General features: G+C 37.4%; 1 protein-coding gene across 6 annotated transcripts in view; it reads right to left on the reverse strand.

Moving 5' to 3' along the window:
- Positions 1-654: 654 nt before the first annotated feature.
- Positions 655-20,988, reverse strand: part of GPD2 (glycerol-3-phosphate dehydrogenase 2) — a 134,073-nt gene continuing 113,739 nt past the window's right edge. For 5 of the 6 annotated variants that reach the window (XM_089916808.1, XM_022569761.3, XM_089916810.1 and 2 more), the window contains 8 exons: positions 18,237-18,371; positions 17,799-17,974; positions 17,102-17,233; positions 15,999-16,157; positions 7,736-7,848; positions 7,572-7,650; positions 7,278-7,376; positions 655-4,392 (listed from right to left, as the gene is read on the reverse strand). In XM_089916808.1, the coding sequence (XP_089772934.1) occupies positions 4,267-4,392; positions 7,278-7,376; positions 7,572-7,650; positions 7,736-7,848; positions 15,999-16,157; positions 17,102-17,233; positions 17,799-17,974; positions 18,237-18,371 (1,019 nt within the window). In that variant the 3' untranslated portion in view covers positions 655-4,266. The remainder of the gene's footprint in view (positions 4,393-7,277; positions 7,377-7,571; positions 7,651-7,735; positions 7,849-15,998; positions 16,158-17,101; positions 17,234-17,798; positions 17,975-18,236; positions 18,372-20,988) is intronic. The other variant, XM_022569760.3, reaches the window with a different exon arrangement.

Consider the following 20,988-nt stretch of genomic DNA (forward strand, 5'->3'; position numbering starts at 1 on the left):
GCAAAACCAAGAGGCAGCGCTTCTAAACCACAAATGGAGACGATGTTCCATATACATGTGTAAATTAAAACATATAAAATAACATAGGCATTATAAAATTTGTGTTAAAACTGGTAACAGCTTTACTGATTTACTGACAATGAAAATATATAGCATTTTTTCTGTCAGAGCATTTATCAACACTTGGCAACCCTACACTAACTTGACATGTAAGATGATCAAAATGGATTATGTAATCTTTCCCATTCATTTCTATTGATTTTACTTATGATAAAATTCATCAGTGTGCTTGCAAACGCTGAGGCTGAAAGGCTCTGCTTGACAAAAAAAAAAAAAAAGAGAGGAAAAAAAGAATTCAACAGAGTTGAATAGGATGAATGTAATTTTAGAATAGGATTGCACAGATACAGAAGTCGTGCCCTAAAGCCTCCAGCAACAAATTAATACAAATAAACCTGGCAGTCTCATAAAATTGCATTGGTCTATGCAGGGATTCACTTTTGAGATAAAATTACAAAATTGCAAGTGAAAATAATTAATGTGTGAGTGCAATTAAAAATACAGTTTGTGAAGATATTTTCAAACTTTTTAAACTTCAACAGTAATCAAAGTTATTTCTCTGACTGCAAGTAACATCAAAATGCCAGTAAATGGCCCATTTTAATCAGTTTTATTGATTCATGCTTTCAGTTCTTATTCAGTTAAAAACAAGGCACATTAAATACATCCTCTTATTGCTCTATAAATGCATGCAGCTCATTCTGTATATCAAGAGTAATAAATAATGGTGATAAAACACCAAGACAGTTATAAAAATGACAACCCAGCCTCAAACATAGTATTTAAGAGTCCAATCTAGAACAATAACCCAACACAATACATAAAAATTGCCATATATGAAAACATGCAGTGTGTATATCGACTCCAGTACTGGGTTTATACTTGATATTCTTTAAAAGCACAGTAGGGCTCTTTTACTCCCTAAAAAGGATTGACATAATGCAAAACAGTGCAAGTTATTAGCATCGTTGACTTCAATATTATTACATTCATATGCCAAAAATCTTTACAAATACATAAAAAAAGGAAATAAGATCAATGATCATTCTTACAGTATGTTTAGTAAAAGAATGAAATTTCTGTTGTACAAAGGAGTAAGCTACATATATTCTGAAAAAGACAAAACAAAGCTAGAAACTAAAGCAAAATAGGGAGCATGCATTTAGTAGTAGAAATCCTAAAGTTACACTCAGTAGAAATTGATTGAAAGCAAGAATGTTGCAGCAGCATGAAAGATATGAGGCAGACAACCTTGGCTTAACAAATAATCCAGCGGTATCACTATTGTTATGACTGCGGGAAGGGCTACTGAAAGGAGCATCCAGCTCTCCACCACAGATGGGGGTTCCTTCACCTGAATCCCCTTAATAAAGCCTCTTTAAATAAATCACTTGATAAAAGACAATCTCTACACACCTCACACCCACCCCAACAGAATCAGCTGATACCATGTTTATACAAAAAGAAAATAATTCTTTTGTGCTTGGAATAGATTTTGAATCACACTCACACCTCCCCCCCCCACCCCATTTCTTCTCTCCTTTTCTGAAATCAGGTAAAGAAGCTGTACAGGTTTAATTAAGAACTTACACAAAAATGCAGGGGTGCTTTATTCACAGTAAAGACTTGGAACCAGCTCGTTTCCAAGATGAGTCTCTGGGATCGGTGAAGGAGCGTATGTTTTAGAATTAGCAGATTTTAAGCAAAAGCAGATGTGCTCAAAAGAAGAAAAGTGCGTTTTTCTTTGTCCTTAAAGGAACTTCACTCATAAAAAAAAGCATGCAGAAACAAGGCCTCTTTTCAAATACAGCTCTGCCCAGGCCAGTCAGGTTATAAGCCTGGTCCCTACTGTAATGGATTCAGCGAGGATACAAGTCATCGTTGTCTTGATTTAACTAGAAAAGAAGAGAGAGAAAGAGAGAGAGCACAAATGTACAGTATTGTGGTACATCACCTCTGATGTTTTAAAGGACAGCTCTTCTATCTATTAAGGGTCACTGGGCTCTAAACAGTGAAGTTATTGTCTTGATAGAAAAACACTAAGTTACAAAGCCATGTGCTTCTATTATAAAAAAGAAAGAAAGAAAGAGAGAGAGAGAGAGAGAGAGAGAGAGAGAGAGAGAAAGGGAGGGAGGGAGGGAGGGAGGAAGGAAGGAAGAAACCAGTGTAAAAAAAAAATTCACACCTTAGAAGAAAAAACTTCACAGTGATACCTGGGAGGTCACTTTCTCTGTTTTAGGTTTTCCTTTAGGAAGTGGCAAGTCTAAACTTCATTTAAAAGCAAAATGACTTAAGGTGCTATCTTCACTGTTTATTTCAGAGGTAGGGGTAGGGGCTTAGGTGAGTGAACCTCCAGTGTGTATATTATGACAGACAGGCTCATACCCCACGTGAATGAGGCATAAAGATATTCTACAATGTTGACATATATAGAAATAATAGCACAAAAGTGTTTATGTACCAGTTTGAAAAATTAAGATCTCGAGTCTGCACAATGAAAACCTGACATTAAATAAAGGGTCACATTTCCTATTTCATACACAACGTGATCTTAAAAAAAAAAAAAAAGTAGGTAGTTAACTTCACAAGAGGAAGCACAATGAATAAACATTCAGATGACTGGCTAAAATGCCACCAAACTATTATAAAAGCATACCAAATTGGCCCTTTAAATTCAGTATATTACATATTTACTAAATTCTGGGCAGATTGATTTTTTTTAACATTTTTATTGGACTAAAATTGCTTTACAATGGTGTGTTAGTTTCTGCTTTATAACAAAGTGAATCAGCTATACGTATACATATATCCCCATATCTCCTCCCTCTTGCGTCTCCCTCCCACCCTCCCTATCCCACCCCTCTAGGTGGTCACAAAGCACCGAGCTGATCTCCCTGTGCTATGTGGCTGCTTCCCACTAGCTATCTATTTTACATTTGGTAGTGTATAGAGAGTGGTATGGGCAGATTGATTTTTTTGTCTTGTTTTGTCTTTCTGTGAGTGTGTATGTGTATGATGGGGGAATGCGTGTGTGTGTGCTGAGTGTGGTTTTCTCTATTTCTTTTTGTTTGATTGAGAACTTTTCTGTTGAGTACAGAAGGAGAAAGGCTTTAAGCAATTAAAATGACCTTGAACACTGCAAGTTTGTGGCTTTTTATAAATAATTGTAACTAAAGTTAACTAAAGGCTATTCCTATCCTCTTTTACCATCCATTTACAAATACTCCCCCAAACGATGCAATAACCTGAGCAAAATAGGTCATGTCTGACAGTATCACGTGCTCCAAGATCTAGGATTTGGGGATTGAGAATTGTGCTATAATATGTGGATATATAAACACAGGTTTTTAATCCTTAAATTTATTACTACTGTAAAGATTTGAGAAATTTAGTCCCATGCCAATGTATCCAACTTGCCACTTAAATGCTGGTTTTAAAGTAAGAAAAGCAAGGATCTTCCTGGCAACTGTAATAGTCAAAGAAAAACCAGCAGTGACTGGGGAAAAAAAAATGAATTGCTGAGATGAAACTATCACTGTAACTCCCAGCAAATGTCAATGCTATCCTTATATCTTGTACCTGTGATTCTGGAAGCTTTCAGAGTTTCTCTGAGATTTGCTCCTATAACCAGATCTAAACTTTTTCTTCCTTCTCCAGTTTTGCCAGTCACGCTCTAGATATAAAGTCTGGATGAGGAAGGCAGACAAGCTGGAGGAAGAAGGGGCTGAGGGGTCTCCAGAAACACTATCGTTTTAATAGGTCCCACCCCACTCAATTTCTTTTAAGAACAAGTACTATCAACAAGCTTAATGTCCAGAGCTTTATGTAAATCATGAAATATTTCCAGCTTCTTTTTTCAATTTCTGCCAAAATATTCTGCCTCTAAAACTGACTTAGACTAAATGAATAAACAAACAAAAAGGGAGCATGTCCAGTCTAACAGGTCACAGAATAAATGCAAAACATTAAACCAGTGTGCATTGAAAATGAGAAAAAAAGATAAAATACACTTTTAAGAAGCTAGATTGAATGGCAAATACAAATAAAGGGTATACATTGACATCCTAAAGCTCTGGAATGTTTCCCAGTGTTAAAACAAGGCAGCTATCCATATCCACTATTTTAGAGCAGTGTAAGTCATCTCTGGTTTGATACATGATTATTTGTTGTTCCTATGTTTGTTGGCTGTGGATTTACCGCTCAGACTCACAGTCCTCCACAACTTCGGTCCACGGGGATGGGAACTCTTCTGTCGAGGTTCTCTTCTGCAGTTTTCATGAGTATAGCAAGCCGGCTTCCAGACACCCTTCCTTTTTGAACAGCACTCATCAGCTTAAAGAGAAAATGGGCAACAGATTCAGAAGGCCAGCCAGCTTCCTCCCTTCTCCATGGCATTTTAATGGTTACCTTTGCAGCAGGCAGGGGTAATTAAGTGCCCCCATCGAAAACCGCAGCAGGCACTACAGCTCACTTAAGAAGAGTACAGTTTTCAAACATTTCAAAAAGGGGGAAAGGGGCAGGTATTTTGCCACGGCTGCAAAAACTACACCTATCTGGCGAATCAGCCTGCCTTTAAATGCAAATCGAATGCATCACTTTTTGCCCCTTAATGTGCTCAGAGCATATATTTTTTGGAGCAACTCAAATATTGAATCTTTAATTCCATTTTTAAATCTGAAAAGGGAATCTCAGGGATTGAACAAAGACAAACCGTGACCTATATTTAACTACTCTTTTTTAGTGTTACTGTACTTGACAACTTCAAGTCCCCCAAATCCAAATTCCTTAAAGACTTTTTAAAGTAATTTACATTTAAGTCCTTGAAAATGGACCCAGAGATCCACCTTAAGAATTAAAAGCACTCCACAGCCCAGATTTTAGCTAATTCATTTTTATCCAGTGGATAAAATCAGAATTAGTCTTGAAATTACATGCAGTCAGCAGGCAAACGCCTTTAATCTGGAAGGCACTGTGCAATTATCAGCACGGGGAATTTTTTTTTTTTCCTATTCAAGTTGATGTGGTTTTTACTATTTTCTTGATCTCTTTCTTATCTATTTGTTTTTTTAAAGAACTGATTTAGTCATTCATCAGAAATATATATATATCTGTAAATCCTCAAAATATTTTTAGGGTTATAGTTTTTAGCCTAAAGAAATACATTTCTTAAAAAAGACTCTGAATAAGGGTCAGAGGCATCTGCCAAGGGGCTGGATCAGAATTTCATGACCTTATTAAAAGCTGTTTCACAAGCTATTGCTTATTAGAGATGGACTCCTACATGCAGAAGTGTCATTAGAGCCCAAACCTAAAAATAAAGTCATGTAACCATACAGTATCTATAGAGATCCTTCCATGAGGATTATTAAAAAAAAGTCTATATTCAAAATGGTGTTTAATGGGATAAACATGGGCGCTTAATCTTCAGAGAAGGAAAATATTTTATGAAAAGTAAAATAAAACCCTGAAAACATACTTTGCATCTGATGAATGGTGTAACAAAGAATGCTGACATCTACAGATGGAACGAACAATTGATTGTTTATCGTCTTGCCTCTGATTCCATAAAGACTTTCAAAGTTCATCAGCGCTAACAAAACTGAGAGAGCTGGAGTTTTTTTTCTTTATCCATAAACATTGTACGATGTACCAGCCTTTAAAAACTCAGTCTTCTTCAAACATTACATGTATCTTGAAACCATATTACGAGAAAAAAATAGTATTTGGGTGTGAATATATCTCATAAGAAATATTGTCAGCGTTTTTAAGTTGAAAATTACACTGTATATTTGTACTTAGTAGAAGCATGAATAGTCTCTTTCATTTAGAATTGGACAAGAAATACTCAATTATTAAAAAGACTCTACAAGAAAGCCTGCAGATGGTTTAAATTATTTTCTACGTGTTTAACTCTATTGCACTCAAGAAAATTTCTTAACACCCAAACCACATAGCATATCCATAAAAATATCCATAAAATTAGACTCATTGTTTCTAAGACCCCAGGTCCTTGAACCCTAAATGCTGTTGTTTATTTACAACGTATATGAAATGAAGCATTAACTAGTTATCTGAAGAAAAGTTTTCTAAAATCCTGAGACAGACAAAAAAAATTTTCTCACAGAAAAAAACAGACAAAAAATGTATGAAATGGTTTTTTATTCCCAAGCATACGTTTTAAACTAAATTTCAAATGTCCACTTAGTTAAACAGTAAGCTAAAGAACTAAACATTCTTTTTTGTAATGCTGGACACAACCTGTGAAAATTTTCTGCATTTAGATTCAACAATGCTCTTATCTGCAGCTCATCTCCAGAGAGACAATTACCATTTCCTTTGCCTTGATCTTGTTTGTTTAACTTGACACAGTGAAGAAAGGGCTGACATTGACCAAAATCCCCAGCATTAATTTATTTCATGTTCAGCATTCATCATTGCCATGGTGCAAGCAAGACCTGGCATTCATTTGAAATACCTGCCCAAGAAGCAGTACAGAAAAAACCTGGCTGCTTGGAGACCAACACATTCTTCATAAGAGCAGAGTCCTATGGACAGTTACAAATAATGTATGGGTTTGTTGAGCTTCTTTCTTTTAAGGAACTTTTAGGAATGATGTGTAGCATCCAGTATGAAGTTAAAGTAACAAAATTTACTTCCTTCCTGGTTACGATTAAACAACTGAGCCTTGAGTAAGTGGAAAATTAGAAATAGAAATGCTTGAATTACGTGGTCTTGACCCAGGAATATAGGTTTCCTTTCTTTTGCTTTTCAGGTTCATTCTAATGTAAGAATATAATCATCGCATGTTGGGTTCTCAAGTGAATATGATTCTCAAATGAATACAACTCTGATTTCTTTAAACTTCCTCGATTAAAAATATACTTTCCACATTAGAAGTAAAGAAGGGTCCGGTGGGGGTATCCCACGGCATACTCTTTATAAAGCACACTTCTGATTTAGTCCTTTAAGCCATAATTAACTTAGATTTAATCTAAATTGCCCAGCGCAACAGAATGTGTCTTATAAAAAGCAAGAGAACATGCACCACGTAAAGCCTTATCCTTAAGGGCAGACATATCAACCTTTGCTGGCTTCAAGCTTTCTTCTTTTTCAGAATGAGGTGACAACTGTGTGGACTTCAAAATCCATTCCTGAATATAAATTGATGACCAATAGATAAAAAGCAAATACACTTGTTTCCTTTCACCACAACTCACCTGCAAAAATTCATTGAGTTCAACCTGTCCATTTTTATTCAAATCTACTTCATTCAGAATTTCATGTAGTGTATTTTCATCCATTTGGACACTGATACTCTAAGTAAAAGGAAAGCACAAAATAATGAAGTTTCATTAGAAATTATGCGTATCACTTTATCAATGTTACCAGCCTTTCAAAAATTCAGAGAGAAATATTACTTATAGAAAGCACTAGATCAGAAAAAAATTATCTAGCATAATCTTTACATTCTTCTGCTATCAAAGATGTTGAACCAAAAAAAAAATTATTACCTCTAATACACGCTGAACATCAACAATGGTAATAAAGCCTTTCTGGTCTGCATCAAACTTATGAAATCTCTTCTTGTACCTGGAACACAACATTGAATAATGGAAAAATATACTTAGATAAGTGAAGACAAAAAAAGAGAGATACAGAAACTTATTAGAAGTACCTGTCAATGTCTGAAGGCAGTAGGCTAATTTCAGAGTGATCTGTTAACTGTTCTGATCGAGATTTATAGCCCATTTCATAATACAGAAACTTCCTGGCTGTTTCAAGTTCTTCCTAAAACACAGAGACACACAAAGTTCAAAGATTTATGGAAAGAATTATTGATTTTTTTCTTCCTTTTTTTTCCCACTTGGTTTTCTAAAATGAAAGCTCATCTTCATTTTTCTGGCCAGGTCAATTTTTTATTTCCTCCAGTTTTACTGAAGTATAATTTTATTCAATAAAATTCACCTATTTTGGGTATGCAGTTCGATGTATATCCCACCACGATCAAGATATAGAACATTTCTATCCCCCTAAAAAGCTTCCTTATTTCCCATTTGCAATTGGTTCCTGCCCCTGACCTCTAGCCCCAGGCCACTGATCTGATTTTGTCACCAGAGTTTTGCTTTTTCTTGAATTTCATATGAAAGTGTTCATATAGTTTGTAGTCTTCTGTGTTTGGCTACTTTCATATAGCATGACAATTCTGAGATTCATTCATGTTGCTGCATGTTTTAATATTCTATTTCTTTTTACTGCTGAATATTCTTCCACAGTATTGACTAGCAAATTATATGGGTGATTTGGTGACAAAAGAGCAATTAAAAGTGAAGAAGGCATCCAGGACTTGAACAACGATTATAATGTGGCATGCGGTACCAAGACAGACATCATGACGTTAACTAATTCTAAAATTTTGTCACTAGGATGCTGGTAGTTGGGTGGAAGTTACAGAGTCAGGAGAAGAAACAAGCTATTCTATTGAATAGTTACTCTTCCTGTTTTCAATGATCTCGGCCACAACTGATACTACCTATTGCTGAGAACACTGTCTTCTTAGATTTCATCACACCAGTCTCCAAACTAAGAACTTCCAAAATGACTCTATTGTGCTGTATATTGTTCACAAATATCTCTTTCCTCTCATAAACACACACACACACACACACACTTCTCCCCCCATAAGTATACTTCTCAACCCCACTGATGTGAGTCTGGACATGTGATTTACTTTGGCCAATGGCACATGAATGGATATAATATATGCCACTTTTGAGCAAAAGCTTTATACAAAATTGCAGTTTTGCTTAGCCTCTCTTGCTCCTGTACCATAAGAAGGGCATGAATCAGAGAGATCTGAAGCCAGTCTGAAATATGAAGAAGAGCCACAGCAGCTAACATGCAGCCTTCAGGTAATATGAGTGAAAAGTTAAGTGCTTGCTATGGTAGACCAGTGAGCTTCTGAAATTGTTATACAGTATAACATAGACAATGCTTACGAACACAAGTCTTAAATTCCTCAGACTTCCCCTCAAAGAATCTGACTAAATCAATTTGTAGACCCAAATTCCGGCCTGCGGAATAGTGCCAGTGCAAAATGAAACAAGGAAAATAACACAATAGCACGTACTCTTGCAGGAAATGTGTTTATATTTCTTTGTTTATGTCAGTGACAAGTCCCTTTGCTCCTTTTTCTTTGGAAGATAATTTTTTTCCTGAGATTATTCCCTTCCTACTTTCCTTTCTCTTAGGAGACATATATATTTTAAAACATAAATATATATATATATTAGCTGAGAGAACTTTTTAGCATTTCTAACTTTTCATTTTGCTACGTAAGAACATTAGGAATTTTATGTTTATTACATTATATATTTATTTTATTATATATAACATAAAATATTTATTTTATTACACATATACATGATATATAAGGTATACATAAAACTAGCCTTTGAAGTCACCAAGGGCATTCTTCACTGGCAGATTACTCTCTTCACACAGGAAAATCCAATAGTTATAAATAAAACTATTCTTCTATTGCACCAATTTTGCCCAGTCATTTTCTATAAAACTGGTTCAACGTTCATCTCCTTGGAAGTGGCATCTCTGATACTTCCCTCCAAGAACAAGCTCTTCCTCGAGTCATGTCCCTTTATTACCTATGTAATTTATCCATACTCCATATTAAGCAAGGAATCATGGAATTTAAAGCTGAAAGGGTTTTTTTCCCTAGAAGTCACCCAAAGTACCTCCCTAACCCCACATTTCCTTTACAATGTTCCAAAAATAGAAGCATGAGGTCTCCATCTAAAGAAGAGCTCTAGCAATAGGGAGGTAACTCAATTCCACTGAAAGCAGCCCATAAAGGGAAGACTCAAACTGCTAAAAATATTTATGCTGAGATTAAACCAATCTCTGCAATTCTTAGAATTTGTTTGGGATTAGTGCAACTTTCTTACAGTAATTTTTGTTTGTTTGTTTGTTTTTAAGTTGGGAGGGGTTGTTTTCAATGAAATTCCATGGAAGGAAAGTGAGTTTATTTTTTTTAATTTTATTGAAGTATAGTTGATTTACAATGTTGCGTTAATTCCTTCTGTACAGCAAAGTGACTCTGTTACATATATATATATATATATATATATATATATATTTTTTGTAGAGTAGGATCCAAGCTTTATCTTCAAGATACAGTATGTGCATATATAAATATGTGGAAATGCAATGTAAGGACATGCAAAATGCTGGGGTAATACACAGTTTGTAATTTCTTATCTTTTTTAATATTTGAATTTTATTTTATTTTTTATACAGCAGGTTCTTATTAGTTATCTGTTTTATACATATTAGTGTATATATGTCAATCCCAATCTCCCAATTCATCCCACCACCACCCCCTTCCCTTACAGTAATGTTTTATAAAGTCTAAGTTTTTTTTTCCTGTATCACACCACAACAAATATCTAAGGACAGAGCTTTCCTCTTTAAGAATTTTCTTTAAGTCTAGAAGTACTCTCCTGCATGAGACATGATTTTAAATCCCGTTACCATGCTGAATAATCTCTCCCAAACCACAACTAGTCTGTCATATAATAAAATGATCAGAACACAACACAATACTCCAGCAGAGATCTGGCAAGTACCTAGAAAGAAGCACCTATCAGCTTCATCAATCTAGAGATATGACTTCTGTTGGGCAGCCTGAGACTGTAATTGCAGCTGGGGGCAGCCATGATCCACTGTTACCTGCTGTGCATTCACAGTTAACGAAAATCATATTTCTTTTTTGCATGTGCTACTGTTAAAGTCTTGTCAAATCTATCATGAATGGATGGAGTTGTTTTTCTACCTAATGTAAGGTTTGCCATTTATGTCTATTATATTATACCTAATGTAATCTCCCCCGTTGCTTCAAGTTGTCACCAAACATTCACTCTCCCTCCAGTTCCTTACAGGTACACCAAAGATGCATGCCATTAGTGTCGTAATCTAGGCACCTGAACCACAGTAGACTAGGTCAAGACCAAAGACAGAATCCTCATGACCTGCTGTCAAAGCCCTCTTCTGAGGATAGTGATCATTTGGTTGCAAATCCACCAATTTTAGATGATATCACATGCGGCTTCATAAAATGCTTCATGGAATCCGAATACATTATGTCGACAACATTTCCTCGATCTGACAAACTTGTTACTCTTTCTGAAAAGAAAATATGTCTGAAATGGTTTCTTACTACCTTCCAGGGATCACTACTTCTTGCTAAATGCTGATAAAACAAACTTAAAATGCCATAACCTGGAAAACTGCCCAAGACCAATGCCAAGACCACTAATTTATAGGTTACAAACTATATTTTCCCCCCTTCTCCCTTTTTGGAATGCGGTACTACATTTGCCTACCTTCTGTCTTCTGGTGCTCTTCCTATTTGCCATATTGCCATAATCTTTTAAAGCTCAACAGTAGTTAAATAAATCCCACCTGCAAATTCTCTGAGTACCCTGAAGTATAACATTTCTGGGTTGGCATACAAACTCATTTAGAGCAGCCTCCTATTTGAATGTCTATTTCCTCTTACCAATATTTATTTTGCTCTTCTCACAATGAAGATCATTCTCCTTGACAAAAAAGGAAAAAAAGAAAAACAAATTGGTATTAAACTATGAGTTGAAAGGTTCTCTCCCTTCTCCGGCGGTCAAGGATTTGGTGCTAGTCACCTTGAGCAAAGACCTAGGTTAGGCCTTACTTGCATTCTTTTCCATTTTTACCAGTTATTTTTGGTGTTTTTAGTATTTTTGCCAACACTCAGCCAATTCCTGACACTGTTCATACACATCCTTATTAGTCCTGGATACCCTTTCATTGTTGAGTACGTATCTTCCATCTGTTTGATATTTGGTGCTTATTAGCTTGCTTTGTCCATAGTCACTCCATTTTTCACTTGCTTCCCCTTTATTCTCCTTGCTGGAATCAATTTTGAAAAATTTCTTTTTGTGAGACACCCACAATCTACTCGAGTGGTCTTCTCTTTAAAGTCTCTCAATGAAATGCATGTTTTGTCTGAGGGTTATAAAGTCTACCTTACCAAATAATACGGCAGCATTTCCCAAAATACATCCTAAAGCGATACTAGTTTCCCTTTCTACCAGCCCTTCCAACAAGTGAGAGTTGGGTCTGTCTCCAAATAAATTGCCTTTTGGAAACTGACAATGCACATAAGCATTTTAAAGGCACCAAATTATCTTCATTAAAGAAAATGGTTTCATTTGTTTAACTCAGAATTTCCCAAACTCTTTTGACCATGTAGTCATCTTTTCACTGATGTTATATATTGATATTTATTTATAATTATGTATTAATTTATATAATTGTGTAAAACACAACCTGACAATGACACATTCTCTAAATGTCTTCACCAACTCCTCTGTCAGTCCCCAAGTCCCCTAGACAACACCTTCCACCCTAACCATTTCTTCCAAGTTGGCTGCCTTTGGTCTTGAGTAACAGTTCTCTAAATCCTTCTATAAATTTTGGGAAATATACACACATTTCCGAGGTATATATGTGTTGTAACCGCTCAATTAAATTTGAAGATCCCTGAAACTATGAGCTATTTATCATTCCCCTAAAATATTTGGTATAATGCTCAGTATACAAGTCACTCATTAAGTACTGACTGGTAAAAACAACCACAATTCATCTGCAGAGAGTTATTTATCACCTTGTTCCTCTTTCACTTTTGCAGGTTAAGTAATCCCAATGCTTTTAACCTTTTCTCAGAAGTCCAGCTTTCTAACCTTTAATTCTTTTTTCCCTCTCCTTTGTTCTCTCTAGACTGTCCACAGTTCTCATTAATACTCCTATGTCTCAGATACTGAGTAATAACCTTAGGTCTTTTATTTCTGTTATTTTGTTTGTTAAGGGGGATAGGAGAATATTTCTGAGTACATAAATCTGCTCATAAAATCTAAACTGAAGTTAAATCTAGTTTCCTCGGGAGGGCTGAACACAAGCAGTTTACAGAATTTTCTTCCTCCTTCTTACCTCCTACAGCCTGAATTCCTGGCACAAAGTACCTTCCTGCATATTCAGATCATTTCAACCATAATTTTTACAGGAACACATTATCACCAGTCCTTCTATATGGTAAAAATGATTGGCAGTAGCACAAGACTAAGTTTCATTCTTGTGTTGCCTCAGTATATAGCTTTATTTATTTATTTATTTCATTTTTTTTGAATTTTATTTTATTTATACAGCAGGTTCTTATTAGTTACCTACTTTATACATATTAGTGTATATATGTCAATCCCAGTCTCCCAATTCATGCCACCACCACCACTCCCCAGTATATAGCTTTAATTGGCCAAACCAAAACTCAAAACGGGAAGAGCTATAAACCAGTCCGGCCAATGCAGAGGCAACAGGGTGGGGTGGGAAAAGGGTATGTTGTGGGATCAGAAAACCTGGTTTCAATCCCAGTTCCACAATCTACTAGTTGTATGAACTCTCACGGGGACTTTCTCCCTAAGCCTGTTTCCTCAACTATAAAATGAGGGTAAAGGTTATGCCTGTCAGTGTTGTGATAGGATTAAGGAACTCTTTTCAAACAGTGATTTCTACCATCAGTACACTACATACATGGCATTAAAATTACTGGAGGAGAAAATTTTAAATGTAGGGCCATGGTTTCACCCCTGAAGACTCTGATAGTCAAGCCTTAAAATCTGCCTTTTTCCCTACCATTCCCAGGTGACAAATATGTAACCATCTTCAGGAATCTCCACCACATTGAAAACGCTTTAAGGACAAGACCTATGCCCGGTCCTTCCTTACACCTTCAGCATGTGACATACATGCTCAGTAATGTTCATTCACTCATTCAATACACATTATTTAGGGCCTTTTATATGCCAGGCACTGAGGGTACAGAAACAAAACAGATCACATCCCTTCCTTTGGGACGCTTACTTCCGGGCGGTGAGGCCGACAGTAAATAAACTAAATGCATGGTATGTCAAATGAGAATTGATGCTAAAGAGAAAAATGAAGGAGTAGAAGATGCCATTCGGATTGGGGGCTACTCTTTTATTCAGTCCAGTGAAGAGAGACCTCCCTGGAGTGGAGACCAGGAGGAAGTGAGGGAGTAGGCCATGAGGACATCTAGGGAAGAGCATTCCAGGGAGAGGGATCAGTAGGGCTTGAATAAAGAAAAGCAACTCAACCTGTGGGTTGGAGAGAGTGAATAAATGGGAAGAAAAATGAGGGGGATCAGAAAGGTGGTGGCCAGATTACAGCAGGCTCCTGTTATAATAATCCATGTAAGAGATGCTGATAGCCTGAATCAGGGTGACAGCAGTTAAGAAAGTGTTGAACTCAAGCCATTATTTGAAGACAAGTATGATAAGGTTTGCTGATGGGCTTAGATCAAGTATGAAAATAAGATTTAGGCCCAAGCAACCAAAGAGTGGAATAGGTATTTACGACATGGAGAGGTCAGTAACGGCAGTAGTTTGAGGAAGGCAGGAGGAGATCTGAGAGAGATGGTGCTGTGGACTGAGTTGTATCCTCCTAAATTCATATGTTGACAGCCTAACCTCCAATGTGATGGGATTCGGAGATGGGGCTTTGGGGAGGTAACTAGCTTTAGATAAACCTCATTGGGATTAGCACCCTCAGCAAGAGCTCTCTCTGGCTCTCTGTGTCCCCCAGAAGGCATCTGTTTCAAAGCCAGGAGCAAGGCTCTCGCCAGAACCCAGCCATCTCACCTGGCACTCTGATCTCAGATTTCCAGGCTCCAGAAATGTGAGAAATAAATGTCTGTTATTTAAGCCACCCAGCCTGTGGTATCCTGTTATAGCAGCTTGAATAGACTAAGACAGGTGGTGTTCAGGAAGGAGGGAGGAATCAACTGTGTCAAGGCCACTAACTGGTTGCGTAAAAGGATGACGAGAGCTGACAAGCACGTTGAGCAATATGAAGGTGCCTGGGGAGCGTGACCAGAGCCACTACAGCAAAGTGGCCACGAAAGAGCCTACACGGAATGGGTTCAAGAAAGACTTGGCGGGGGGGCAGGAACTAAACCAATGAACAGAGAGTATTTTCTGAATAAATACATGAAAATGCCTCTGCGCATCACAACAGTTTGGTTTAATTAAAAATCATGACGGTCTTCTGTTTATTACAAGAAGCCCAGGGCTGTATATGTGGGCATCTGAGTATCGTTGGCTTTCTTTTTTTAATTTGGATATAAATATAAAATTTCAAATGACACAAATCAATAAGCATTTGGTGGTCAGGCCATAAAACCACAATTACCTACCAAAGGCAACCTTGCAGGAGTGTGAATTTCACTGTAGAATACATTCTAAGAATGTTTTCAGTGAAAACCAGAAAAGGTTCTACCCCCAATTGTTATTATCTTACTTTTTCAGGAATTACGACCACAAATTTGAGAACATTTTTCTATAAGGGATTTTCCAAAAACAACCAGGAAGACTATTTGGTTATAAGGATATTTGTTACAAGAATTTGTTAAAACAAGATATTTGTTACAAGAATAGCTTTCCAGTTTTCTAAGGCCTAGCAATATTAAACACACACACACAAAAACTGGCAGGCAATCTAAAGTCACCATCAAAAGCTATGCTAGCCGGCCTTCCCTGGTGGCGCAGTGGTTGAGAGTCCGCCTGCCGATGCAGGGGACACGGGTTCGTGCCCCAGTTCGGGAGGATCCCACATGCCGCGGAGCGGCTGGGCCCGTGAGCCATGGCCGCTGAGCCTGTGCGTCCGGAGCCTGTGCTCCCCAATGGGAGAGGCCACAAGAGTGAGAGGCCCGCGTACCACAAAAAAAAAAAAACAAAAAACTATGCCAGCCTCTACTAACAGATTAAGACATTGCATGCCTATAATGGAAACTGGTTTTAAAGACTTCTATACAATACCTCTTTTTTAGAATCACCCCAGCTCAGTTCTCTGGCCATCAGTTCAACAATCCTGGGTAGGGCCTCCTCTGCTGCCTGGACATTTAGAAAGGCCAGGCGAGTACGACGTGAAATCATATCCACTGCAGTGCAGGCATACTCCTTAATCCCATATCTCACCTGAGTTTGAATTAAAGTAAAATTATTAATTTAGGCCTTTTTTAAAAAGGGGGAATAAAGCTTCACTTAAAATTCATGCTTAGGAAAAGTGACCTTTTTCTTTACATATCTGGTTCTTTAGCAGGCATGATACATAGTGACATCATACAAGTTCCCCATCTGCCTGCCAAGAAGATTTGGAACTTGGGACAATTTGGATAAGAGCTATTAATGCCTTCTCCTTGAATAGAACCTGGTGCAAACATGTAAATTGCATCACTTTTCATTTACCATGCACAGTAATCACCTCGTTGTTCATACATGACATGGATGTTAATTTACATAGCTGAGTAGGGAGGAGATATGGGGATATACGTATGCATATAGCTGATTCACTTTGTTATACAGCAGAAACTAACACAACACTGTAAAGCAATTATAGTCCAATAAAGATATTAAAAAAAAAAAGTTATGGTCTCATCTCTTTTGGCTATCCAAAGTTTTCTGTCTCAGAGTAATAAGATGACAGAAATCTTGCCTTCAATCAACAACAAAATGCTTACTTGGACACCCATGTTTTTAAAGCATGGTGAATTATAAATGAATATAAAGTGTCAAGTCAAGATACGGCATCAGGCAGTGCGTAAGTGGTACAAACTTGAGGAGCTACAAGTTCTCAAAAGGGGCAAACAACTGTGAATCGGTAAGATTTGAGATAGCTCCATGGAGGAGAAAGAAATCCATATTTTCTATTATTATTGTTGCCACTATCAATATCACTTCAGAGTAGAAATTAAAATTTTGTAAATGAAAGGAACTGTGCTGGGCAGACGTTTTACTCCAGGTTTTAGCTGATGTATGCACATTAAAACTTAGCTATATATTATTTCTAAAGAGGATGCAAAGTGAACAGATGAAAGGTATCCCCGGGCAGACAGGAAATTCCCATATGGCCATTCACGTACCTCTGCTTCAATGTATGGAAATTCTGACACAAGACGCACCCCAACAATGGGCCACCGCTTTCCCGTCACACTCGCCATTTTGGCCACCTCAAAAGCCTTGTCGCCATAGGTGGCAGCAAGATGCTGGGCCACCTAAGGAAACAAAACTGCATCAGGCAGGTCCTCTGAATATCAATAGCTTCTAGGTACAAAGCAAAACAATGTACATGCTTATCTTGTCAGTTTTTTTTTTTTTTTTTACAGCCTGTAACTAAAAATCCTAGGAGAGTGTTAGATTTTGATTCCGTGGGAGGAAAATACTTTGGCTCCAAATGCTTAGGCCAGCACTAATGCTACTACACATGTATTACTGTATCAGTGACTGGTGAAGCTTCAGCTTCATTCTGCTCCAGATATCACATCTGAAGAACAGCCTTCCTTATGCTCTAGACAGAAAGAATTTGGGAGGTCCTGTCTGCTAGGAACAAGCCAAACAAACTCCAGATTCTAAAACAGAAACCAAAACGTGCATTGCTTTTTAGGTGATTAAAGCACCTAAAAAGTGCTTTTTCCCATTAGTTCACTCCCACAATACACAGACAGAAACAAACCCAGCAACAGGAAACTCGAAATCATGGAGGCCACATGGCTGCCGATTCTGTTACTGGCAATAGTGAGATTAGGTCAAGAGTAAGATGATGTGGCAATGCATACCCACCTCACTTTCAAGTCCATAATCCTGGACAAGCCTGATGTAGAGTGTAGGGCTCCAATCTTTGCCCCCTTGAAGGAAAAGCCCAACTGTTCTACTTGGTCCTGCTTTCAAATTGTGGGTCTTGACTGCAGCATTTATGGTATCTTCTGCCATAGATCGATAGGTTGTCCACTTTCCACCTACAAATACATTGATAAATAATTCATTAGGTTACCACCCCTTGTTTTTCTTATAATTAACCATTTATCAACTTATCAATAACAAAATTCACCAGTTTTATAACAAATGTGGCAAAGCAACGCATAAGATTTTACTCAGAATCATAAAAAAAAAAAAAAAAAGTCCCTGTTCTTTAGCATTAAAAGGGATTCTGGTATGAGAATTTAACTCAAGCTGCTTTAGATATAAAGCACACCCAGACAACAAGGTAATATGCCATACCTGCTATAGTGATGAGGCCGCTCTCACTGATATCCACGACGTGATTTCGGGAGATGGACTGTGTATCTGCAGACTTGGGATCTGTAACAAGGGGGCGAATACCACTCCATGCTGCCAGGACATCCCCTCTTCTTACTGGGAAGGATCAATGCCAAGGGTTAAGAGGATTACTCAAAGACGTCTCAACAAAACTAAAATGATTAGAAAGCAGAAAAGAGTTCAGTAAAAGGAACACATGAATATGTACTTTTAAAGGGAGGGAATATCGTTAAATATAAGAACTAAATGAGTGGGTAAGTTACAAGAAAAACTCAAAGAATTGTTTTGTTACAAAGATAACCTGGACGAAAAAAGTAAAGAACTGGAAAATCACTGACATGGGTCCCAAAAAGGAAACAAAAGAAACAAATGTTAGCAACCCTCAGCTGGGACAATCTGCAGTAGTTACAGAGAACAACAACAAAGCAGAAACAAAATAAAAACAAACCAAAAGAGAGCCTCCCTGGTGACGCAGTAGTTGAGAGTCCGCCTGCCGATGCAGGGGACACGGGTTCGTGCCCCGGTCCGGGAAGATCCCACGTGCCGCGGTGCGGCTGGGCTCGTGAGCCATGGCCGCTGAGCCTGCGCGTCCGGAGCCTGTGCTCCGCAATGGGAGAGCCCGCGGCAGTGAGAGGCCCGCGTACCGCAAAAAAAAAAACCCCAAGAGACATGACTTGTTACATTTCCCCCCTAGAGTATATCTTGCTATCTCTTCTCAGGGAAGACAAAGATACTTATTAGCAGCAGAGGGCAGTCAGGATTTCAGATCCCACTCACCCCTTGGTCCTGTGTTCTTGTACAGCGAACCTCCTATACATTTAGACACAGCAGACTCTGAAAAGTACTTAAATATATATCTAGCGAAATCTTGTGTAAAGAGTCACAAAGACTCTTTGATGTGACTCGTATATTGGACTAGTCAAAAAAAAAAAAAAAAAGAAAAGAGAAAAAAAAAGCACCTAAAAAGTACAGGGGAAAAATCCTAAAAACAAGTAATACTGCATGACAATCTCTCCATCTTGATCTCAAATGAAAAAAAGATTTCTGGTAAAGATAACTTCAACTAAGGTAATCTGACATATTTTAGCTTAGCTCCTTAAGGACCACACTCTAAACATGACTATAATCCGAAAGAAGAGGTACCCATACACCTCTATGGGAGTGTTTAATCAAACCCATATCCCAACACTGAATCTGAAACAAAGGGAGAGTAAACCTCATAAACTGGTGAGGAAAGCCTAAGGCTTGCAGTCCTGTTAACTGGTAACTCGATGTAGGGATTCCATCCCTAGATCTGCCCCTTTGAAGGGTGCATCCTCTTCAGTATGTTTAATTCTGATGGCCTCCATGGAATGGGGGTTAATTCTTGCTCCACACAATTCCACAAAAGTCTTGTAAAACCTCAACATAAATCATGCAATATTTTAATCTTTACAAAAAGCTTTACTAGGAAATTACCACTATTTTCCATTAGAGTTCAAATTGCCCTCAGAGTCAAAAATAAAACTTAGCCAACCACTTAGAACGTCATTGTGGTCACTGCAAAGTCTGCAGAGTGTGTTCTCTGAAATTCCTTAGGTAGCCACGCTGATCAGGAATTTGGTTTCAGTTCTTACAGCCTTCTGACTGATCTTAAAATTATTCTGTAGAAAACTAGACTTTCTAAATTTAAAGCACATGCAAATAATCTTTGTGGCAAATGCTTTACCTTTTCTGGTATAACAGGCAGAAAAATACATCTATGAAACTGTACTGTCTGAAACGAAAAGACCAAACTAAAACACTTGAGTTTTTCATTCATGGAGGAAAATTAAATAAAACATTATGTATACTGATACCATTTTTAATCCTTACTTTTGAAATTGATACTCAAAACAAGAAAAGAAAACACTAACAGGAAGAGTTCATAACATGTCAGGAACCTTAATTTATTTTGCTTGATATCTTAGCATTCAGCTTTTTAGCCTGAGAATTATATCAGATGAATGTTGGGATTATATTTATTTAAAAAGATTCATTTAAGGATAATCAAATTTTAAATCATATTTCAAGTATGAATCGGGCTTTATAGCCTGCAGCATTTTTATGTTATTAGACTAAAGTGTGGTTGGATCAGGTGATCTATCATCTATCAGTTTTCTCCCAACCTTGAGATTTAATGATTTTTATGGATTATTCAAAATGCCATTTGCTGCTGAAGAATAAAAGCACTTTTTACCTCTCTACCATCCAAATTAAGTAATGACCAGTCAGGGCTATGGGTATAACCTAGACCCACAAGGCACAGCATAGCTAAACACATGAAACATGAATTCTAACCTCTTATAGAAAAGACAGCAACAAACTAAACAGGTTTCTCTCTTTATTACTTATTCACACACAGTGGAAACCTTGTGCGCTGTTAAACTCTTATTCAAATTCTTTTTAGAAAGAGATTCAAAAGCAGTGGACAGATAGCATAGAGAACCTTCCAAAATTGCCAGGAACTGCTGCAGCCATATTGTAACCATGGGGGAAACAACCATAGCATGAAGCCTACCTGGGGGGTGGTGGAGTGAAGAGAAATAAGGGCCCTTCGCTAAAGACATTGCTCAATCACTAAATTAATCACCTCTTGAGGCTTCTTATATCTGGAGATCTTCTTTTACATGATAATACATTATTTATTTTATAATAACAAAAAACAAAAAATTCAATGACTAATAAATTGAGT

This window comes from Delphinapterus leucas, chromosome 8, assembly GCF_059928025.1.
Source record: "Delphinapterus leucas isolate spDelLeu-1000000601 "Yukka" chromosome 8, BTC_Dleu_Yukka2, whole genome shotgun sequence".
NCBI classification, from domain to species: domain Eukaryota; kingdom Metazoa; phylum Chordata; class Mammalia; order Artiodactyla; family Monodontidae; genus Delphinapterus; species Delphinapterus leucas.